Source organism: Danio rerio, chromosome 11 (assembly GCF_052040795.2).
Source record: "Danio rerio strain M-AB ecotype USA chromosome 11, GRCz13ab, whole genome shotgun sequence".
Taxonomy (NCBI): domain Eukaryota; kingdom Metazoa; phylum Chordata; class Actinopteri; order Cypriniformes; family Danionidae; genus Danio; species Danio rerio.
Window position 1 is genome coordinate 23,935,559 of NC_141031.1, and position 25,610 is coordinate 23,961,168.

Below are 25,610 nucleotides of genomic sequence, written 5' to 3' on the forward strand. Positions count from 1 at the left end.
TAGTTTTATAGGCAGATTTACTAGTTTTTATTAGTTTTTATATTTTGAAATTGCTAAGTTTTAGTTGAGTTTTTATTAGTTTCAGTATTTCAGGACACTTTTTCCTTGCGTTTTCCGTTGACGTTTAACGCCTCGTGATTAAATAAAGGGTGCCAATTTGATCGTGCACACCAACGCGCAAAAAGCTAGGCGTAAAAGCATCATTTAGGAAACACATCATGCTGATTTATTTTTTATTTTTTAACCTTCTCTACCAATCAGTTTTGCACTTTTGTTCACTTGCCAAATCTGCTAAAGTTACATTAAACAGCACTTGAAGGCCAGTAACTTTAACAACAAGCGAGTCAACTTTCTGTCCTCTTTCTAATTACAAGCGGGTGTCAGAAGCTTAAAGTTGTGTAGCACCATCTAACGTCAAGGAGTGATTTTTGCATACTATTCTGCTCAACACCAGAGAAAATCGATTGGATTTGAATCTGGAAAAATGTCTCGAAAAATGCTGACAATAAATATTTTCGAATAAAAACTCAACCAAAGATAGGCTTTTGACAAAAGAACACTACGATCTACGTACGTACCACTACCATATACCTATCCTCAAATTCAATTACAACAGCCCACAAGATAGCAGCCCTAAGTACAATATGTGTGCAATGCTGCTTCTGAGGTTAGACACACAGTAGTGATGACAATCTTCAAAACATTTAATATATCATAAAAATATCAACAATATGTAGTGAGCAATCATAATTTCAGTGTTACAACATCACCATGATCTAAAAAGTTTCTTACAATTACATTTTACAACCCAACTGAAGCACGAGTCACTTAATTAAATAAATAGACTTTCTGGTAAGAAATAAACTTTTGTTTTGTTAGATTTTCTCATCTAAGCCCTTGGTTTACCAGCGCTTAGTTCAGCTACAGCAGGCTGTCATGTACTGTTTGTGTTCGGTTCACTAAATCACGCATGTGCAGTATTATCGGCTTACCGCTTCTCAAATCTGATCTCATTGTACTGTTCCAATACCTGAATAACTCAATATATGTTGGTTTAGTCAGAGGGGGGTATGGGGCATGTAAAAATGAAGTTGTTTGTGGATACGTGCTTAATTTTAACAGAGACATAAATCGTTTCAAATGATTAAGTTTGATTTGGTAAATTAGTTCAACAGGTTCACTTGGAAGATCCATTTAAAAAGAACGGTTCGTTCGTGATCACGATCACAAATACAGAAATAAAGCCCATTATTGGGCACAAATGTGTTAAAATAATACATTTATTTGTCTGCTCAGGTTGTATTTTAATGTTGTTTGGTTTTGAAAGGATTTAGACTGTGCTTGTATCTTACCGTGTACAACTCATTGAGGACTTTCATCAGATCCTCCTGCAGCTGGAGGCCCACCTCTTTGCTCTGAAAGAAAGAAAATAAAAACATTAGTAAAAGAGTAAAAGACAAATAGAGTGAGATAATGGTGTGGACCATGATTAACAGTAGATCCCTGTGCTCTGTTAACAACTGACTATCCTTCTTGAGCTGTGAGCCCCGAGGATGTCACTGTTAGACAGACAAATGAGACGCCTATCTGCCCTTTCAGTAATGGAGGTCAGCACCGGCTAACCTCAGACACATCTAGCTTAATGCAGTTCTGCACAACTTGTCTGAATATACTGGAACATTGCACACTGAACCCGAGTAACCACATGTTCAGCTGAATATGGGATTTGCAGGAAAATACTTATAGGATATGCAGGGGGATAAAACTGTTTTACAGAGTGAAAGATGGCTAAAATGCTCGCTTTTTTCTATTCATAGAACTTTCATTTGGATGCATGTCTTATTATGGAAGTAAAATGAGTTGCAAACATATTAACGACAGATCAATTTACTCAAAACTGTATACTGTGCTTCTTGCTAGCACTTATTGTACTCCAAATTTGTAAGATAAAATTCAACATTTCTTCTGTTTTCTGTCCATACAATGAGGGTTTGTGAAAACCAACAGTGGAACACTGAGTGGGACTTAAACAAAGCATGGTCTGAAACTTTCATTCACTAATGCCAGGAAGTACTAGGAAGTTTACCTTCATTACACTAAACCTCACTCCCATCTAGGTAACGGCACCAATGTACCCCCTCCCATTTTACTCACACTGCTCTGAGCAGAATTCAAACTAGTATATCTGGAAAGGGAGGCAGGTGCACCTTCAAGGATGCTAAAGACTACAGCCTTCAACAATATCTGCTACCAAGCCTCTTGAGGCCAGAGGAGTGTTGTTTACTTGCTCATCTCCTACTATCTTACACCCATCAGGGTCACACCAATGTAAGCCCTGTGTATCTACACCAAAAGCCTATAAAGTGGGATTCAAGTTAGCATCTCTGGCATAAAGGAGGGTGCACTAACAACAATGCTAATCAATTGGTAGTGCAGCTCGTGAGGCGGTTGTGAGAAAGTATGTCCTATATAGCTACTACTCCCTGCTCCCCCCAAATCTTAAGCCCATTTGGGTCATGGCACCAATGTAACCTTGCTTGTTCAACTTCCAAAGCTTCATAAGGGATTCAAGCTTATGTGTTCAGCTAGAGAGGACTGTGTATTAACAAGAATGCTGAAGATCACTGCCTTTACTATTAATTATTACCTCTTGAGTAAGGTTTACGTCCACTGCTTCTATTATCTGGGCCTTCTGCCAACTTTACACCCATCATGGCACCAATATAATCCCTTTGGTTCTAGTTAAGCCACTATTAAGTGCTCTGTGCACCTGCTTTTAAAAAAGAATCAACTGTGTGAGGAAAAAGCACCTGATGTCATGCGCTCCAGCACCAAGACAAAAGATACAGTGGTTGCCTAGCAACATAAAAAGTACAGCTCACTTCCCTAAAGTCAGTGTGGTGCACCTCACATTTTCAGAGCTAAAAAGAACTGCTAAAACTTCTGCTTTTAATGTAAATATCTGAATATATGCAAGACTAAACCATTTCATAATAACATGCTTGTGAGTACATGACAGAATATTCATTTCTGTGATATTTATCCTTTAAAGTCAGCAGTGTCACAACTTACAGTTACAGTAGTTCCTCGCAATTGTGCACTTGCATCCAATATTTTGTTAAAGTTGTAAAAGAAAACTGAAGTGTACAGACAGTGTAAAAATCAATTTGCAATGAACTGAAAACCATTACAAGTGAACTTGATGAGACTTCCTTTTAGAGCCCATGGAATGGGAATGTAGGCACAGCACGACATGAAAATTAAGTGCTTGGGAGTTCAAGCCCAATCTTCAATCGCTGTGGGCTGATAACCTGAGAGCCGGCCAAGAAGATGTCTAGCTTTCACTAAGGGGTTTTAGTCAGTCACTCCTTCCCTTTTCGCCACATTGACATTTTTGTGGGGTTTTCCTGTTTTTGTAGGTTGGAAAAGGGATTTGTGGCTGTTGGACAGATGTCAATCAGCTCTTGGGGATGAGAAATCATGGAAATGATGGAAGAGAAAAGAAACGAGTGACTTAAAGGAAATTAGGTGTGTTCATGGGCATGTAAAAACAGAAGGGGGAGTTACGGGTGAAAGAGAAATGGAGAGAGTGTTCACAAATAGTCAGTCTGTCAATCTTCGCAGTGATTGTGCAGTCACACAGCCTCCTTCCTGTTGTCTATGATAGAAAGACTGAGATGGATGAGTAGGCTGTAGGGAAGAGTCCCTTAGGAGATCCCCTTTGGAGAGTCATTCATAATGGAGGTCTGCTGGGTTTTATTTGGAGGCAGTGGACTGAGTAATATGTGAGAATGTGAAAGAACACCCAGATTCAGAGCATGGGATGAACTGCCTTGCGCACCTCATTTCTCTAAGCATGCCTGTTGAAGTTGGCTAAGCTGAGTATAAATTCATAACTTGATACTAAGATACCTGTATCACTAAGATACAGTAACAAGTCAATATTTTGCTTATAAGTTAAATAAAACTGTAAAATAATACCAAGACATAATACCATTTTCCTGAATGGTCCTTACTGGCTCAAAAAATGAACTGGAGGTTATTTACAAGCATAAGGTCAATAGCATTAATGCTTAGAGTATTTACACTACCTGACAAAAGTCTTAGACAAAAATCCAAGTTTTAGGAACAACAAATAATAACTTGACTTCTAGTTGATCATTTGGTATTTGGTAGAAGTGGCTTATATGAAAGGCAAAGGCCTCTAGATCACACTTATTTCACCAAAATAAAATATGATCATGCCTTGATTTGTAATTATTTAATTAGGACAGTAAGGTCAGACTTTGCTTAGACAAAAGTCTTGTCACTTAACAGAAATAATGTACAGTGTCAAATATAGTCATGATGCAGTGGAAAAATAATTAACATTGTGTGTGACTCCCATGAGCTCTGAGGACTGCATCCATACATCTATGCAATGACTCAAATAACTTAATTAATAAAGTCATCTGGAATGGCAAATAAAGCATTCTTGCAGGACTCCAAGAGTTTATCAGGATTCTTTGTATTAATCTTCAATGCCTCCTCCTTCATCTTACCCCAGACATGCTCAATAATGTTTACGTCTGGTGACAGAACTGGCCAATCCTGGAGCACCTTGACCTTCTTTGCGTTAAAGAACTTTGATGTGGAGGCTGAAGTATGAGATCCTGCTGAAGAATTTGCCCTCTTCTGTGGTTTGCAATTTAATGGGCAGCACAAATGTCTTAATATCTCAGGCTGTTGATGTTGCCATCCACTCTGCAGATCTCTTGCGCATCCACATACTGAATGTAACCCCAAACCATGATTTTTCCATCACCAAACTTGACTGATTTCCATGAGAATCTTGGGTCCATGCGGGTCACAATAGGTCTTCTGCAGTATTTGTGATGATTGGGATACAGTTCAACAGATGATTCATCAGAAAACTCAACCTTCTGCCACTTTTCCAAATGATCATCTAGAAGTCAAGTTATTATTTGTTGCTTTTTTGTACATATTCTATCTAACATATGTTTTTCCCATATGTTTAGATTGTGTCATTTCACTTTAATGGCAATGAAAATTTTAACAATAATCAGCTTTGTTCAAGCAATTGAAGTGAAAATATTGAACATTAATATTAATGTTTGAATCACATTAGCTTTATGTGTTAAATCACATTGTGAAACAAATGGAACAAATATGGAACACTAATAAAAGTGTGGTTTTAGAACATTTTCAAGTGAAAAAGTAAACAGGATTTTTTTTCCATATAAAAATTTTATAAAACCATGTTTTGAGTCTGTTTTGTGCATTTAATTTTAACATGAGAAGCTCATGATGATGAAGTGATCATGTAATTTTTCTGTAAAGTATTTTGTGCGAAAGTTATTATATGTAGAAAAATCTGGAAAAATTGAAAGGAAATATTGGAGAACTTAACTTAAATTACCTACAAAAGCAATTAACATTCATAAATTCATGAGCAAAACAAACATAAACAAGTCTAGGTATCAATAAATACCCAAACAACATAAGTCAATTCAAGCTAGTCTAATAAAATGACTGGAGACACTCCGAACAGTTGATTTCTCTAGTAAACAGTTCTAAAAATACCTCAAAGCGAACATTCAAATTCTTTATTTATAAGAATGTGGTCCCGTTACATTTTATTGTCACGTGTGAGCGTTACACTGAAGGTGTGGGAGATAGTTCCGAAGCATATGGTCTCCCCAGCTGACGTCTATAAGCTCATTTGTGGCTCCAGTTTGGCTTGTTGGGTGTTGGATGACTAGTCGAACAGCCCTGTGGCACATCCCTGTTTCAGATCACTTCAATAAGGAGCATTTGATGGATTTATTCAGCCTGCTTTTTCTATTAGGACTGTTGGGTCTAAAGCACTCCTTTCCATTTTTCCTTCCTCCTCTCTCTCGCTCCGTCGCCCTCAGACACACATAACACTTCCCCTGTATGCAACATAACACTCCTGTGGTGAAATGGGTCTTCAGGAGTGCGGTCGAAGCAGGCAGAGCTGCTTTCTTCCATCTGCTCGGTGACACACTCCAAAGACAACACTCATACAAAGAGACCCAAAAAATGGGAGTCAACTATTGATTTTCCACGAAGAGCTCTATAAATCTATTGGGCAACAGAGGAGAGACTCTGGGACGGGAGGACATGGATTTATGAGCCTTAACGACGAGATGCACTTGTTAAATGAAAAAGATCACACGTTTGTCCGCTAGCCTGGCAGGAGATTGGTTTTGGTTCTGCACAAATCTGTCAGAGAAACATCACTTCAGGGTGTGCGTGTGTGTGTGAGAGGATTGGTTTACTGGCACTTCACATCAGTCACTTGTCAAAGGATCGCTCCCATCAACAGGGCTTCTGCTGCTAATTCCCAAATGCAAGTGGCTGATGAAAGTTCTTTGTCTTGAGTCAGAGTGTTATGTAAAAAGTACAACATTCTGTTCTTTTTTAATAATAAGGGCCACTTTAGCGGAAAAATGCACAAAAGTTATGTCCCTGACATGAATAATGCTTGTTGGTTACTGGTGAAGAAAACACAGCCAATGTTCCACAGTTGAGACTTTACCTAATAAAGATAAAGAATTCCACTTTTTTCTTTTTTAAGAGCAAATAAGCGCATCATATGAAATTGTTATAAAATAAAGGCCACCAGGGGACATTAATATACAAACATATCTTCCTCATGCTATGGTTATGGTGATGTCTTTTTCCCAAAAATTTTAATGTTAAAGCTTTTGGATTTTAACCAACCCAGGCTCATTATTGATACATACCCGTAAATACATTTTTGGAGATCACAAAATAAGTCACAGGAGCTACTTTTTTTTTTTTTGCAGTTTTTTGTTTTCGTGAATCCATCAGAGGCCGCTGTGTACGCTTTTTCAGATCTCAACTCTCGCAAGTGCAATTTTTGCCTGCTGTTCTCATGTAAAACCACCAGAGGCCGCAGTCGACTGGCTGACTTACTGATCAACCGATCCCCCAATCACCCCCTTCCCTAAACCCAACCAAAAGTGTTTTCAAAAGTAATCCAGAACAAAGAAAAGCCCTTGCGGCCGCTTGATTTTCACCACGTTTTTAGGACTAACCACGTTCTCACCCTGTTATTTATTTGTTTATATTTTTCCTTTTTTTTTACATGCTCTCTGGAACCGTTTCTCACTGAACTCGAACCGCATTGTCAGGGTGACCGGCATCTCAAGTCCACTAATGTACATGGCGAGCTACTGGGCAAACTGGTAAAAGCAGAAAAGCTGTCCACACGAAGGCAAGCGGTGAGCTGGTAGCGCAAACAGAAACAGAAGCTGTCAGTGGCGTCATACCACTCTGTAGCATTCATTTTAAAGACGAAATGTAGCTCTGTCTACATAATTTGCATAATTCAGGGGTACGTTTTTACAATGAGCCTGTGTTGCATTTAATTTGCTACACTTTTTTCTTTATTATGATTAATAAAGAACAATGTTATAATTATGATTTTTTAGATTTTATATTTGTTTTTTGTTACTGACTGATTGCAGGCTTCACTGATCTGAGATTATGCACCTCAACATAAAGAACTGATACTTGTTTCCACTGGATAGATATTTATAATACTATACAGATACAGACACACACATTTAGGTGGTTTATGATGATTTTCCATTGCCGTAATATTTTATACTAAGAATAAAGCTTACTGTAATGAATTATCCGACCCCAACTCCTAAAGCCAACTCTGTGGCAATTTTTAAATGTGAAAAGACCACATTAAATATGATTGTTTGCAGTTCTGACATATAAGGACACAGTGCATTTGCTCATAAACCACCTTAACATTGTAAAATCTAGGACATACCCATGTCATTATAAAAATTACATACCAAAATCAATGCACATACACATTTGTGCACAAAACAACTAATTTGAGTATAACAGGCTTTTTCCTGGGATTAATGAGGCCTGCAATCAAACAGCTTCCAAACTACAAACCCTTTCCTTAACAGAAAGAAAAGAAGGCCAAAAAGAGAGAGCTCAATATTTGATAATAATTAAGCACAACACTATTTATTAATTTTTATTTATTAAATTTTTTTTTGGAGACGAGTCATTTTTGATAGAAAGCACAAGTAACTGAATGTGCATCCCTGAGCACACAACCAATTGAAACCTCAAATATCTCAGATATCAGCCAAGAACAGCAAACTGAGTCTATGATTTGCACGTACTCACCAAAAATGGATAAAAGAACAGTGGAAAAATGTCCCTTGGCCTGACGAGCCTCGATTTCACCAGCAAAACATACTGCTTAATAGCATCACCTTTTATTACTGAAGCTAAGAGCCTACTCACACTATGCTATCCAAACCATGCCCAGGCCCGTTTCGCGGATCGTTTGAGAAGTGTGAGTGCTCTGAATCGGTTTACTTGGCCAGCCCTGGCCCGGTTGGAAGAGGTGGGCCTGAGCGCGGTTCACTTGGGCTTTGGCGTGGTACGCTTGTGTGTAAGTGCAAAACACGCCAAAGCCCGAAACTGAAAGCGAGATGTGACTTTTAAGGACTGTTTCATATGGATTTAATAATCAGTCTTACTGTTTAATGAACGCAAACTGTCACAGATTATTAAAGACGCAAACCCCTCCCTGCATGACAGCTGCGCCTTCAGCAAACCTCCTAATTCTTGCAGCACGAGTACTCTATGGCTGTTTATGAGCGTCAAAAGTGACTGATCTGTTCAGCGAAATATTTGACTGCATGTTACTGCTTATCAAACAACTTAAACGATATTACTAAAGCAATCTCCACTGTGCTGAGCGAGATGGCTTTCTGAACAGCGCAGCATCGATGACGTAATCGTACCCAGGCCCTGAATATAATGTGAGTGCTGGCCGTCGGGGGAGATGGGAGGTAGGACAAGCGTGCTTTAGCCCAGTTCAAGGCAACTGTACATAGTGTGAGTACAACCTAAATTTGGTCTAGTACTAAGGAATATGGACAAAATTGTTCCAAAACTTCACCATACTTCTCTTTATACACTTCTAAGGATGTTTTCCTTCCTTGTGTGTCTACTCTTGTGGTTCAATAAAGTCTTAAACCTCCTCCGGACACGGCTTCCTTGACTCTATTTGCATTTAGAGTGCTGAATTTCTCCAGCATGTCATAAAGCTTTTAAGACAGGTGAGAAGTGTGTGGCAACGGGACGCAGAGTGAGTGCAATCGCCCAGAGTTCAGCGATTCCTGGGAATCCTCCAGAGAGAAGGCCGACCAGGAGCGTTCAATTAAAGAGCCTGCTATTGCTGCAGCACTGAGGGCAGAGTGAGCTAAACTACACATGGGAAATAGACTGAGAGTTGAGAAGAATATGTTGATATGAAGGCTCATTTATCTTTCTCAAGAGAATCGGAGAAGAGACAGAGAGAAAGTGGAATAAAAGAAGTGATGATAGGGGTCTGAAAGACTCATGCCGGAAGTTAAAATAAAAAAGAGGGATAAAATAGAGATGTTTTGACAGCCCTTTTCCGTTTCCAATACCGATTACAATACATGGGCTCAGGGTATCAGCCAATACTAAGTACTGATCTGATACAGTACCTGGGTGTGTATTTATATTTACAGCTACTAGTCTTGTATGGATTGATATAATTGTTTTATGGGTTTTTTCAGATGATCTCTTAGCGAAACATGATAAAATGCACTTAGTAAACTACAGATAAAAATACTTCACAGTTCTTATACTGTAAATTGAAAAAGGGCACAGTCTACAGGTTACAGTCTAACTGTATAATAAAACACTCAAAGGCATACACATATTATGCTAGTAGACTAAACTATGTCTCATTTTAGTTTATGGTTTTAAAAACTCACGATAAGGATATCAGAATTTTGTATTCATTGTATGTGGCATTTTCATTCATTCATTCATTCATTCATTCATTTCCCTTTTATTCATCAGGGTTCGCCACAGCGGATTGAACCATCAACTATTCCAGCATATGTTTTACACAGCTGATGCCCTTCCAACTGCAACCCAGTACTGGAAAACATAAAAACATACATTCACACACATACACTATGGCCAATTAAGTAAACCCAATTTACCTCTGACACATGTCTTTGGACTGTGGGGGAAACTGGAGCACCAAGAGGAAACCCACACCAACACGGGGAGAACATGCAGGGAGAACTCCACACAGAAATGCCAACTGGTCCAGCTGGGACTCGAACCAGCGACCTTCTTGCTGTGAGGCGACAGTGCTAACCACTGTCGCCCCCTGTGGCATTTTAGATACTATAATTGGAATTGGAACAAGAAAAAAATAACTCAAACCTAAATTAAGTGCTTCCTTTTTCGTAATTTAAAACTTCGTAATTTGAACTGGACCTTAAATATCCCTGAGACTTCTAATGCATTTCATGCATTTCACTATAAATATCCTCAAATTTACAGGACAGAGTTCAAAGCTAGCTTCTCAATTCTTTTACCAATTCGAGAATCAAATATGTAACGATGGAGGGATATTCTGGAAAATTTCCAAATGCAATTGCAAATTGGATTTTCAATACATGGACGCATGAATTGTTACATAATGTAAATGCAATTGCAAATGCCACATTACCGTATACATTTCCGTGAATGTGCGGTGACTGCCGTATTTCAAATGAAAAAGTCAATTTTAAATGCATTCACCGTGGCTGCGTCTGAAATTGCCTGCTACACAGTCGGTACTGTTTTTGAATTTAAATGTTTTTCTCTGCCATTTTAAAAGTAGGTATGAATTTGAGTGACATGAATGGATGTACTACATCCACCATTTTGTCACCATCACATGACCTACCCGCAATAAGTTTTCGAAATTGCTCCACTTCGATTCATGAATTCTCCTGCGGTTCATCAAAAGATAGCATAACATCCATCCGATGTGCACTTTAGAATCTAACTGGAAGAAGTAGGTTATCCGGGTACTTCTCACCTACTGTTTTTCAAATTCTATAAATTCGGACATACTACTCAACTTGCATGGTCCCTACTGTTTTTAGGGTACTTTATAGTATGGAATTATGTGATTTCGGACGCAGAGCATGTCTCAACCCTAATCAAACACACCTGAACCAGCTAATTAAGTGTTTACTTAATATACTAGAAACTTTCTGGCAGGTGGGCTGAAGCAATTTGGAGCTAAACTCAGCAGGACACCGGACCTCCAGAACCGCGATTGGACTCCACTGTCTTAAGCAGCTATAACCCTGACATATTTACAGTAAACAGCAATATTAATAGCTACATTTGCTTGTTTCTGTGTCCTGGATGTAACCGGCCAAAATTCAAATGGAATTGCATTTGCTTCCATATATGACTGTTTCAAGAAGATCACCTGTGAAATTTCTCTGATCTTCTCACTAAACAAAGTTAAATTTGACCTGATTGACTCTTGTGGATAAGGCATCTCTTTTACATCTCTAGATAGTGAGCAACCTGCATTTCTGCACTACCACTTTAGACAAGCAAAGAGGAAAGAAACTTTAAAAGATGCTGGATGCACTTTCACAAAAGTGTCACTTAGAAAAAAATAAATGATGTTGAGAGAAAGATTATTGATTGAACTGAATGAGGAATACCTTAGGCTTAAGCTATTATTTAAGCCACTATTGTGGCTTTAATAGAGGAATCAACTGGTCTATAATGGCGAATGTCACCTTTTTAAAGAGGCGTCCTGAGTCTTCGCTGATCTGGGCGAAGCGTGGGATGATGTTGTTGAGGTAGAGATCACTGAGAGTGGCATGGTCTCGACTTTCTCTCTTCACCTGAGCCAAGAGAAGGTTCCAGCAGTTGACTGGAGACAAGATATTCTGCTCTTTTCTGCAGAGAAGAGGAAAGACAAAAATATTAGCTTTCACTTTAAAATAAAAGAGAAAGAACATTGGATGAAACAAGTTATTATTATAACAATTTGCTTTTACAATACATTATATTATGCGACAAACTGAAAACATGAAAACATTTTTAGTAAATTTGTCAAAATTTTGAAATAGAAGGGAAAAATCTTCCTGTAAAATACATCTGTTTTTGTTATTCTTTTAAATAATCAGAGGGACAATAATCAAAGTGCAACATAAAGCAACAAAATAAAATAGACTAAAAATGTTTAATATAAAGCCGGCACGGCGTTTCTGTGTGGAGTTTGCATGTTTTCCCCGTGTTCGAGTGATTTCATCAGGGTGCTACGTTTTCTTGCGCAGTCCAGAGACATGCGCTATAAATGAATTGAATAAACTAAATTGGTCGTAGTGTATGTTTTCCAGAGCTGGGTTGTGGCTGGAAGAGTATCTGCTGTGTAAAACATATGCTGGATAAGCTGGCAGTTCATTCCGCTGGGGCGACCCCTAATAAATAAAAGGACTAAAGTCCCTTGCAACAAGTTTCACAGCTCACTGTGTTGCAAAGTTCAAGCTTGGTGAATTCTGACCTGCGAAACCGCATCACGTGACTGCATGAGACCAATCAAAGATCAAAACATGACCTCCCTGGACAAAATTTTAAAATATGGACCAATCACGTGCTTTTTTTAAATGTCTAACCATTTAGTTTAATCCATACAGTAAAATTACGCATGTTCAAACTCTTGTGTGACCATGGTTTAAACTGAAGGAAAATTAATGGATTAATGAATGTTTAATATAAGAATTATTGCATTTATTGTATTTATTAAGTTTCATTCTTTACCCTTTATTTGTCATGCATTAAACTTAATCTTTAGCAGACTTCCGTAAAAAAAAATCACAGTATAGACAATGTTGTTTAATTTTATTTCACTAGCACAATCATTGCTAATTGATTATGAATATTCCTAACTTATCCTTAGCATCTATGTGCTGCTCATATGCATACATTTTGCCTTAAGGACAAAATAAAGACTTTGCTTAGCATTAAATCTCACAATAAATACAACTCAAAACATAAGCATCATTATTTAAATCAGTTCAAAACAACCTTGTAGAGGTTCTTGATGTGCACTTGATCTTACAGGTTACTTTAACACATGTAGTCCCGCTGTGATTAAAAAGTGTATCCACATGTAAAGATCTGTCCTGATAAACCCAATGCCCTTTGTGTGAAGCCACTCCTGGACATACAAAGCGATGGACGTCACGTTAAAGAGGAATTTTGCTAAGCCCTGCGTTACTCCAGGCATATGCTGGAGGGATGGACCCAGCAGCCTGTGCATGCCAGAAGAGACAGCTGATGCTGAGCGTCCCGCAGAAGCCCGTGAGGTGGGGCACGTTCCCTGCTGTCAAAATACCTCAGAGATGAACCTCACCAGAAAGGAGAATCAAAAAAGACGGCATCTACAAAGCTCACAGAAAAGCATCCGGCGGTCTGTTAATGTTTTACAGCCAGTGTGTTTATAGAGGAACAGCTAACGCATGACCTTGGTCCTGCTGTTAGCTTGAGTGCTGAGCATCTGTGAGAACTGATCTAACCTTCATTCATCACATCTAACCAAACAACTAGCAACTGTAGCCATCAGCGATATGCAAATGTGTAGATATATGAGGTTTAACAACTTAACAAAGGTAAATGTGGAGAGTTAAAATCCATTTGCTCTCCCAGATAGCATATGAATGTGGGCCACTTTAGGCAGCTATGGGACACTGGTGGGCTTCCTTCGGCCCAGACAAAACGAATGTGAGCCTGAAGTGGCCCACCTGTACAATGGCAAAAGCGGGCCAAAGATTCCAATTTATATACGGGCCATTTAAGGCAAAGATTGTGAGCCTAATGTGGCCCATGTGAAAAATGGTAAATTTGGCCCAAATGACAGAGGACAAATGTGGGCCACAGTTGGCAAAAATGTAGCATAGTCATTTAAGGGAAATCTGAGTCTAAACCCAAAGTGTATCACATGTGTAGGTGCAAACGTTCAGCAATATTCAGCACAGTAAGCTGGCTAATGTGGCTGTGAGCTTAAATTGGCTCAAAAAAAATATGGCAAGTGTGGCCCAGTTTTTTTTAAAACATATGTGGATCACTTTTGGCGAACATTCGGCACAGTAAACTCTAGCTAACGTGGCTGTTAGCCTAAGTGACCCAGAGAAGATATAGTAAATATGGCCCAGTTAACTTAAACATATGTTGACCACTTTTGGCAAATATTTGGCACAGTAAGCTCTGGCTAATGTGGCTGTGAGTCTATAGTGACCCAGATGAGATATGGCGAATATGGGTGAGCATCTCTGGCTAAAGATGGTGTGAGCTCAAAGCAGCGGAGGTATGATGTGGCAAGTATGATACTGTTATCATAAAACATACTGTATGATAGGTCACTTTTGGTAAAGATGAAGTATAGTGATCATTGACATAACAGATACGGGTAGTTATAAAGCTAATTTATGGCCCAGATCTGGCAAATAGAAGCCGACCACCCAAGAGCCATCATTCCATTCAGCAAGTGGATGTAAGTATTTGGTGTAGGCCAGATCTGGCAAGATTAAAAGCAAACTGTGGCCCAGAAAAGGGTCAGTTCTGGTTCATTTGGATGAATTTTAGCCGATATGTGGTATTGCTAAGGCTTGATTGTGGCCCAGATCTAGCATACAGGAACATACCGCCCAAGTGCCATCATTCCATGTGACCAGGATGTACTGTAAGTGTCTGGTGTGGGCCGGAATTGAGCTGTATGAATTTTGCTAGCTGGGCTCTCATTTTAGAAACACTTTCGTTTACTAAAAAAGTATAACAAATGACAGTAAATACACCCAGTCCTGCAAAAAAATTGAATAAATGATGTTTGTTTGAATTTTAAGCTAATTAAAGAATGATGAAAATATCATTTCAGAGTTTCTAATAAAAATCCTTGTGATGGAAGTTTTGCTTGAAGGTAAAAAAGCTTCCCACACAGACTTCTATTGTTCTAATTGGTCATGTCAATTTACAGTGGCTTCTGTTTGAACAAAAACAGAGAAAAACAAAAACAGTGAACTACATTTTAAGTCACTTTTTAATGCAATCATTTTTGTTCGAAAATGTAATCCATACCTATTCCCTATCTCTAAACCTAACCACAACTGTAAATTATTTCTAAAATCTGAGGGGAATAATAGTTGGATAACAATCATGTAGAAGTGCATAAACCTAATCAAAAGCCTAAACTTAACATAAACGTAAACATTTTTCTTAATTCTGATTGGCTGACTGGAATGTTGATGCAGGATCAACATAGATGTTAATCAAGAAACATGTCCTACTTGGTGAAATCAGGTTGGCGTTTTCAGATATCCTTTATTCATTTGCCTTCGGTTTAGTCTCTATTTCAGAGGTCACCCATTTCAACTATTCCAGCATACGTTTTATGGAGCGAATGCCCTTTCAGCCGCAACCCAGTACTGGGAAACTACAATACACACTCATTCACACAAACACTCATACGCTACAGCCAATTTAGATTATTCAACTCACCTAAAGCTCATGCCATTGGACTGTAGGGGAAGCTGGAGAACCCAGAGAAACCTAGCGACTTGAACCAGCAACCTTCTTGCTGTGAGGCGACAGTGCTAACCAGTGCTAACCACTACCGACATTGTGCCACCCCATTTTACAAAAACTGGAGCTTTCTAGTAGTTCAGAAATCATGTTTTAACATTAAGTGTTGAAGAGTCAATTAAGTAACTAAAAAGGTAAAGATAAGATCAGACAGCACAAATTTGATGTACATTTAATTCTAAAGTCCAAAAACCAAATACATTTAAAGTGCATTTATTTCTTAAAAGATATTTCTAAAGAAAACATCCAAAATTAATGTATAAACAATCTGTTTTTCCAAAAAAAATTTATTCTCTATTGTATATCTCAATGCTATCCGAACCCCTTTTAGAAAATTAAAAGTCAACCTCAAAAACATATTCTAGGCTAAAACCAATCACTACTAATGTCCTGAATTAGTCTTGGTCTGTGTATTAAAGCTCACATGGAGTAAAGGGGGTGTATTAACACTTGTCTAACACAGTCCTCCATGTTGAAGAGTGTGTTGGACTAATCATATCACTCGACGGAGACTGTCTCTCAGTACAGGACATTCCCTCTGGCTTTGCCTGCCGACAAGACTTCAGACAGACACTCCTCCCTGCTAGTTCAAAGAGAGTGGAAATCAGCCAACATTCAGAACACAGCGGGGGGCTCTATGGAGGTACATCACAGCCTGTCCCCCTGCTCAACATCTGTCAACATTGTGGAATGGACTGGACATGTTTCACTTCATCTGTGCTTATGTAACTCCTCTGATGATAGGATTAGAATCAAATAAACCAAACTATTGTCATCAGCCAGTCAAAGGTATTTCTGTAGATCAAAAAGGCAAGCAACTGAGAATTACATAATTATATTTTAGAATTGTACCTTGGAAGGTTGCTTACTAATTAGGGAACGAATAGCAGAGCAGCTCATCTTAAAACATACTAACTTCAAACAACACTTTAACAATCACAATTCAACTGCCAATGTAACTAAACATTCCAAGCATGTTCAAAGCGTTTAGGTGTGCACACCACACTTACCAATAACTTTCACTCTAGCAACTTTCCCATACACCCTTTTCCCCCATCTAAACAACTGTGGTTAAGAAGTGTAGCAGAAATAATTGCATTTGGATGTTTGGAGGCTACGGCTGAGGTAAAGAGTGGAATTAGATCTTGATGTTACTCTGCCAACGATCCCACAGCATGTTGGTATATAGTAACACTTGGGGATCCAAGAGGAACAAAACTGGTTCGAGCATGTAGTGAAAAGCGAAGCAAAAAAATAAAGGTCTTGCACAACAAGGGTTTAAAGAAGGTGAGTTTCTAATGGTAAACCATAGGTATGTGAGCCAAAAATGGTGTGAACACATCTTGCAATGCTACTGCAAAAACAAAAGAATACTCAACTAAATCACATTTTTAAAATTTTGGAAATTCTGAAATAACTGTTGACCAAACCGAGCCACTGACAGCCCTGAGAAACATCCTAAGATCTCCTGAACACACTAGTTTACTTTTTCATATGCAAAGAAGCAAAACACATGCTTAACCACATAAGACGGAGTCCTAGGAGAATCACAGTTCCTCTTGAGAAAAGAACAAAGGGATGTTGATGAGATTAGCATGGCCCCTTGGCTGACGGAAAGGGTTCCTAAATGGCCATTCAGACGAGGGAGCTCCGGGTCAATTCTGGAAGGCCATGAAAAAGCTGAGGTCACATGAGTGGAGGAATTGCCCAATTAACAGCAAGGTCATCACAGACAGAGCTAGTCTTTCAGAAAAAGAACGCTCTGCAAAGCCAAGAAGGGCTAATTCTTAGGTAGCATACAGTATATGACACTGCGGTATGTGAAGAATGATAAAAGATGATGAATATGAAGGAATTTGTGACATTTGGTGGAACTGAAATGACGGGAATTGACTGAGGATATAACTACACAATACAAATCAAATCTAGAACACAAGCATGGACCATGAGAAGATTTTTGAAGATCATAACTGAAAAAAAAAAACATATTGATGCATATATATAACTTTAACACATGCTCAAAACAATACACACACAGATGTTAGCAACATGCTAACATTACAGTACACTATAAACCATGAAGGATATCTGATTTATTCACCCAGCCTTATTTGGGAGGTACATAAGAAGGTGTTAAGGGAAATTCTCCACTTTGGTGAGAAGTATTTTACAAGGTCTTGGTTTCTGTCCAGACATGATTCTGGGAAGACATCAGTCAAGCTAGCAGAATGGAGAGGAAATGAAACTTGCCTTGCCTGCTTTCCTTTAGTGTCACACACTTATAAAGTAAAGGCAAACACACCAGACCAGACAGGCTCACTTCCTCTAGAGCTCCAGAAATGGCTCGAGGGGTATGGTGACACTTGAGAACTGGAAATATTACAACACTCGTATATGAAAGCATAATATGGGCAAAGTTCATTGGTCATTGCACTCACTCGGGTGTCCAACTGTGCTTTTGGTGGGCCACCTTACTGCTGAGTTTTGCTCCAAACCAAATTATACTAGAACCATTATATTATGCATTATTTATGAGGAAATACATTTTCCAAAACCAGAGTGGACATTATCAAGTGCACTGTAAAGATCCATTTACATTAAATCCCCCCAAAATTATATTGTATACAGCAGGGGTGTCCATTACTGATCCAGAGGGGCCACAGGTCTGGAGAGTCTAGTTCCAACCATGTGCAGCACATACCAGGAAGTTTCTACCGAATTTGACTTAGGTGGTTTATGTGTGTTTAATTTTAAGCTGATTTCTGCAGGATAGTTGGCTTCCAGGAACAGGTTTGTTCACAACTGGTCAATTTTCAATAGCGTAAAGACGTATAAAGCATTATTGAAGTCCTACACATAGATATCACTTTTAAAAAAAGCAGTTGTTTGTTGGTTAGTGCAGAACATTCATGTGATCCTTTAAAAATGAGCAAAACTTGTGGGCAACCATATGTTGGAATTTTGGCAACAATTAAAAAATTAATTTGGCCAGGCAACAGTAATGTGACCTCAACTTAAGGGATGCAACAAAATGATTCTCACATCCTGAAGATGGCTTCAATAGTACATCTGGTGCACCTGTCACCAAGTTTGCACACTTTTTCATTGACTTAGGGTGCTTTCACACTAGCACTTTTGGTCCGTACCTGAGTTGGTTTGATGTCAGAGTTTGGTATGTTTAGCTAGTATGAACGTGTCTTCTGAACTTGGGTGCGCACTCACGAACTGTACCCAAGTCTGTCTGAAAGAGATGGTCTGGGGTACGGTTCACGTGAACTCTGGTCCAGTTTGAGCTTGCCAAGCACAGTGATAAGGTCTGCTTGTCTCCTCCAAAAACAGATTCTGCAGACATTGTGTTATGTTCTGAACGTTTATTATATTTTTGCGCCAGGCGCGAGTCACATTCTGTATGTTACCAGATCCAAAAGATTTAGTAAAAACAGAATGACCATGCAGTGTGTACGTCTTTCTATTTTGGTGGTTCTGGTTTGCTTTTGGTTTTGGTACACACAGCATCAGCTCGTGACGCAAGTGCACCAGGGTTCAGAAGGAAAAAAGACAGTGTGAACACAAACCAACCAAGAAGGTGACAAGGGCGGACAATTGAACTTGGGTATGGTCCAGGAAATTGAAACAAGTGTGAAAGCACCCCTAATTTCAATAGTGGAATAAGGAATAGTGAATGAACAGATGAAAACTTCCAGGGAGGTGTTTTGAATTAAAGGTTGAAGCTAGTTGGTACCGTCATCCTAATGGTTAACATGCCTAAAAGTGACCCAAAATCGATAATTCGAGAGTTCTCAAGGTTCCTTGCCAATCCTGTTTCTTTCTATCTGCTACCCATACTTTCTCTCTACAGAGAAGTGAGAGTGTTTGGGTGTTTCCTAGTACTGGGTTGCAGCTGGAAGGGCATCTGCTGTGTAAAACATATGCTGCGATAAGTTGGAGTTTCATTCCGATGTGGCGACCTCTGAGGAATAATGGGACTAACCGAAGGAAAATGAATATATATGTATATAAAAAGGTTGGAGCTAAACCAAAGAAATGTCAACATCCAGGTGCATGACTGGTCACTGCCATAAGACACTGGAAAGGCACACAAGCACCAGTGGTTTTTGAGAAGTGAGCTAATACCATGACAAATTTGAAAAAGGATAAAGTGAAACCACTAGTCATCTCAACATTTTTAAGGGTAAGAGTTGAGAACTGAGTTGTAGTGAATCAGCAGAGCATGTGACACATCAGCGCTCCTCTATGGCACCACTGTGACCACCACCCTTCTTATTTGTCATGAGTACAGACGTTGTGGTCAGTTTCAGTTGGTTCTTTGTATCAACTCAGACCATTTGTAGAAAATCAGGCATGCTAGAAATTAGGTCAGTACCATGGTGTGTTATCATTCCAGACCGCATGTTTTTTTAACCATGCTGTCCTTTCATTGCAGAAAGACCCGTCATCAGGCCTGCTGCAGAACAAATGACGCACACTGTCATACCACACATAGAGGATTCTTTTGACCCTTGCTTGGTAGAATAAAAGGCACTGATCTGAACTTTGCCTTCAAGAAAATCAGCAGTGCATGAGGGGTCTCCAAACCATCCCTACAGATGCCCATCAGTTTGAAAGTTGGGGCCTCATTGACAACTAAATTCTTCTAGAGGCGCGGGACCGGAAAATACCTCACATTCCATCATGGCATCATCGCCCCAGATGTGGCCTTTGCCTGTTAAACATGCAGATGTTGGAGCTGGATTCCAGGGGCTCAGGGGACCCGTGGAGTACAGGGTATGGTATTAGGACAGAATGAGATGACGGGTGATTAGAAAATCAGCAGGGGGTCGCTGGTGTGAGGGCAGCCAGGGGTTACTGCAGACTTGGAGACATGAGGTGATATTTAGAGAATAACATGGTGCAATGCAGGCCTAACTTAGGAGAAAAGTAATGCTACATTCAAATCAGGAGATGAAAATGAAAGAGAATGAGTAGACAGAGAGGAAATGCAGGCAAAAAAATAAAATAATAATGGAGAATGCTAATAACAAAACTTAGCTAAAAATAAGAAAAACAAAGATGTATGTATGTATCATTGTCCATTCGTCCATGCATATTCATCCAAATCATTGATTTATTTATATATATATATATATGTATGTATATATATGTATATATATATATATATATATATATATATATATATATATATATATATATATATATATATATTACTATACCAGTTCAAATAAAATTATCATTTGTATTACCCATGAATGTCATTATTTCTAAATTTAGATTTAATCGACTTCCCACAAAATAATGCAAAATAACAAAATAATAATAGTAATAATGACTTAAAGAACTTTTATTATATAACTGTTTTATTTTTAATTATATATTTTTATAAATATATCAGATTATATATTTTTTGTCCGTGAATGAAGAATATGTTTTGATATATATCCAACCGTTTCGCTACAGCATGATGATAATTCGAAACAGATCCACGTGAAGGTCTGAACTGTGCTCTGGTAGGGCACATAGTTGTCACACAAAACAAGTGTGCTAACTATCGATTGTTCCGAGCTGTCAGAGAGCCATATGTTGACTTTCCCAGACTTAAAGCCTTCAGCATTTCTAGCCGTCATATTGAAAGCCAAAGAGTCAAGTTAAAATACAAAGAGCACCCCGATGTGAAAACACAGAAGGTAAAAAAAGGGAACAAAGTGAAGCACATAACAAGTTGGAAGATGAAAGAAAGAAAAGTTCAAGTACTGGATATTCCCGATGTCAAAACAGTGCCTGGGGCAAAACAGCCAAAAAAGAAAACCCGTCAAGGTAACCGCACTAGACCCTGGAAAACAACTGAAATCCTGTCCAACCTATTGACACAGCAAGCAATGTGTCACCATAACAATAAACCAATGTGAGTTACAAAAGAGCCTTGTTAAATGTTAGTATAAACAAAAGTTTTGCTAACTCAGTGATTGGAAAACCTGTCGATAGCCATGTTTCCATTCAATAATGCTAGTTAAATTGAACAAAAACTCGAATATTGCATAAAACATTTGTGAATAAAGCAATGTTTCCATCCAATGAATCAAAGAGAACCGAATAATCACTTACTGATATATTATTGCAGAAAATCGAAAGAAAAATGTTATTTGCTTTAGTAGAAAAAGCCACTGTGGACATTTATCTTATATAATATATTACTTTAGGGGGCGAGGCAGTGGCGCAGTAGGTAGTGCTGTCGCCTCACAGCAAAAAGGTCGCTGGGTCGCTGGTTCAAACCTCAGCCCAGTTGGCATTTCTGTGTGGAGTTTGCATGTTCTCCCTGCCTTCGCTTGGGTTTCCTCTGGGTGCTCCGGTTTCCCCCACAGTCCAAAGACATGCAGTACAGGTGAATTGGGTAGGCTAAATTGTCCGTACTGTATGAGTGTGTGTGTGGATGTTTCCCAGAGATGGGTTGCGGCTGGAAGGGCATCCGCTGCATAAAAACTTGCTGGATAAGTTGGCGGTTCATTACGCTGTGGCGACCCCAGATTAATAAATGGACTAAGCCGACAAGAAAATGAATGAATATATTACTTTGGCCTCAGAAGAGAAATATGAAATGTAATAAACATAATAACTGGTTTTTGGAGGTATGAGACGTGAGGATGTTCAAGAATATTTTGATGACCGACAAATTGTCATTACTTTTTTGCATATACATATATTACAACACATATATTACATTTAAAAACATTCAGACCTCTTTGTCCATGCATATACCTGTAATTTTCTGCCATTTTTGTTATCATATGACCTGTTGAAATGTATTCTGTAAATGTGTTTGCATTGTAGTTTATTGGCATCTATTCTTATGTGATAAAACCTTACTTTTTAAAGTTTCTGAACACCCTCAATTTTTCTTTAAGAATTTTTTTAGGCAAAAGTCCAAAATACACATAAAAATCGGTTGATCAAAACATAGTTATTGTGGACAAAATATTTCAGAAACATACCGAAACAGCTTTTTTTTGTACATCCTACATTTTGGCTTTTTACTTGGAATTTTCATTTTGGTGCATCGCTAGTTAGTGTCATAAATGTTCTCATCACATACTGCTTTAATTGATAAAACTACTACCGGTTTTGCAAAACTTGAGACTGTTGGTCTTTTAGGCTTTTGTTGTTCTTCGAGAATGAAGTAACCACTTCTTCAAAAGATCAAACTGAATTCAACAGTATCCAGGCATCTAACCACAGAGATCCGCTTAGACAGTATATAACACTGATTAATAGGCTCTTTCACAGCATATCCTGTCATAATGACTGCCGTGAGACTGTAGCATTCTCATAGCTCACTGGTGAGTATCGGAAAACTTGCATTCGTTTAATTCCTGGTCTTCAGCGTAATTGCCACTTGCTTTTCTATAGAGCAAAGCTTTAAAATGCTTGGTAAAAGTATTCGAAGTGAAGCTAAGTATAAAAATAATATTAAGATTTCACTTTGAGTTTTTTGTCCTTCAAGGGATAGTCCCACCAAAATTTAAAAAAAAAAAGCTGTTAATTTACTCGCCCTCTGATTATTCAAGACGTATGCAACATTTTTTTCTTGCAAGAAGATTTTAAGTTAAAACTGAGAGCCATGGTGATTCATATAAATGAAAGTGGAAAAACATTAAGTTGAGTTGCTGGCAAAACATAACTTACAGGCAACACTAAATTAAAACATGATGTTTCTGACTATACCCTGCAGGGACAAGACGCCAACATGACGACATATTAACGTTGTACCGCAACACACCCCCACGTCATGGGGATAATGAATTTTGTTTAGAAATGAAAATCGGGTTGACGTCAGAACCCAACGTCAGGCCACTGTCAATGTCCAGCCTAAAAACAACCTAAAATCAACCAATTATCAACGTCTAATCATGTTCCACCTTGACGTTGTGTGGATGTTACCACTATGACATCAGACGCTGGATTTTGGTCACTTTCTAACACAACCTAAAATCAACCAAATATCAACGTCGTTATTGGATGTCAAAATAACGTTGTTCTTAGATCCTGGCTAGACATTGAATTCTGGTCACTTGACGTCACGATCTAAATCTAGCCTAATACTAACATTTTATGATGCTGTGTGCCTGCGAGGTGCATTCAGAAACTGATTTTTACAAGATTACGTTATAACCATCACCTTTGTTATCAGTAGTCTAGCAATAGGCATGGGATGATAACTGGTTCAAGGTTTACCGCGGTTTGGAAAAGTCAAGGTTTTAAAACTGCTTTTATAATTTTCTGTTATATCGGTCCTAAGGTATATGTTTGTTTTTTATGTGTTTTTTATTGGTTACCTTCTTGTTGTTTTACGTGTAGTTTTTTAGAGCAACAACTGTATCTCCAGCCACCCGATTCAAATGTTATCATTCCAATGAATGGGTGTTATTAGTGGATTTCAGCTGATAGATTTGGGCCAGTAGGGGCCTTCTGCGTCTACTAGTAGGCTAAGAAGGCTCCACATGGTTAATCAGCTATACTTATAGAAAAGACTCCAGATCCAGATCTGTTTTTATATTACTGAGCCAATTGGGTTTAAATTACAATTATTGGGAAATTTATTAAATAATATAAATAATTCTCGTTCACTTCTCGGATGGATGATTACAGCCTTCTGAGTCTACTAGTAGGCGCAGAAGGCCCCTACTGGCCCATATCTATCATCTGATAATCACTGATAATGCCCATTTAATCAAGGGATAACATTCGAATCGGCTGCACCAGGAGAAAAGGACCCTCAACATTAAAAGCTACTGGTGTGAGCCAACAATACAGCAAACATTTAAAAAACAAACCTCTTATGCATCTACATCCAAGCCTGCTATAGACCTGAATGGTGCAGTGGCTAACTTTATATCCACAGAACAGAAAGCTATCCAAAGATGCCTTTTTAAGTTGTAAAGAATTCTGTGTTTTTGAATCTAATGAAGATGGCAGAAGTCAATGATTTATTTTAATGATTTAGCCAAACATGCTTGCTGTTCCAAAGTATTTAAATGTTTATTATATATTGTGTTCAATTGGGCAAAAATTGCTTTTTTACCCAGACATTTAAAATTATATATATATTTTAAAGCAGTAATCATATCATAGTAATCATTTATCATACTGTCAGAATCTTATACTGGAATATTTATTTCTGGCATTCAAGCTTCTTGTTTCCAGATTTAATTTTGCCTGCATTTTATGAACACCAATGACTACAGTTTCTTCCTTATTAGCCTACTTAAGAAGAAAAAGAAAAAGCCACCCACATCTTGGATGGCCTGACGGTGAATTAATAAACAGCCAATTTTCTTTTTTACAAACTCTCCTTTCAATGTTACACCAGCTGTTTCTTTGTAATACCGTATAATAACTCTAACCGCCACAGTATTAGGATCAAATATGGGTCACTGGAGCAGAACCAAGGACTTCGAAGAAAATGCTTGACTTTATTCCATGATCAAAATCCCCACTGTTATCTCAAGCTTCTTATATAACAGCAGGGTCTTGTGAAAGCCTCAAAAGACTTACTGTATTTACATGGTTCATCGTCATCATCATATGTAAAAACAAAGAGACACTGTTTACGCCTTTTTAATAAAAATATGAGCCGTCACTGAATATTTTAATTAATTTATTTCGAAAAGGCCTAAAAGGTAGTGTTGACTGGATATCAGATGACTGTTGGGAGAGTTTACTCAGTCGTCTTAACTTTCACTGCAAACAGCTCTTATGTAATCAAAAGAGATACTGGATAAACACACACATTTTAAACAACAGCCAGGTAAAGACTTGGGTCAAGTGATATTTCAATCTTAAGTAGCACATTTACTTTATATGCAAAAATATATAAATTGAATAAAATTCGATGGTTCAGTCTCATGTGTTCCAGTGTATAAAAAATCCCACTTCCTGGGAAACTAGCATGTGTCACGATCACCAACAATCTAACCCTCATAGATCGCTGGAGAACATTCCCAATGACTACAACTCTGTCTCCATATGAACCACAAGTCCTGTCATGCACCACACATACACACCTACTCCAAGTCTTCATTGATTAC

At 38.3% G+C, this 25,610-nt stretch overlaps 1 protein-coding gene and 1 long non-coding RNA gene across 12 annotated transcripts in view; one reads left to right on the forward strand and one right to left on the reverse strand.

Annotated features, from left to right (window-relative positions):
* srgap2 (SLIT-ROBO Rho GTPase activating protein 2) overlaps positions 1-25,610 on the reverse strand; it is a 170,828-nt gene that overhangs the window by 56,315 nt on the left and 88,903 nt on the right. For all 11 annotated transcript variants that reach the window (XM_087272423.1, XM_087272420.1, XM_087272427.1 and 8 more), the window contains 2 exon segments: positions 11,670-11,832; positions 1,353-1,415 (listed from right to left, as the gene is read on the reverse strand). In XM_087272423.1, coding sequence (XP_087128549.1) covers positions 1,353-1,415; positions 11,670-11,832 — 226 coding nt within the window.
* Positions 12,706-19,879, forward strand: LOC147834811 (uncharacterized). The gene is made up of 3 exons (XR_015502584.1): positions 12,706-14,024; positions 14,137-15,289; positions 15,485-19,879. It is a non-coding gene; the product is annotated as an uncharacterized LOC147834811 (long non-coding RNA).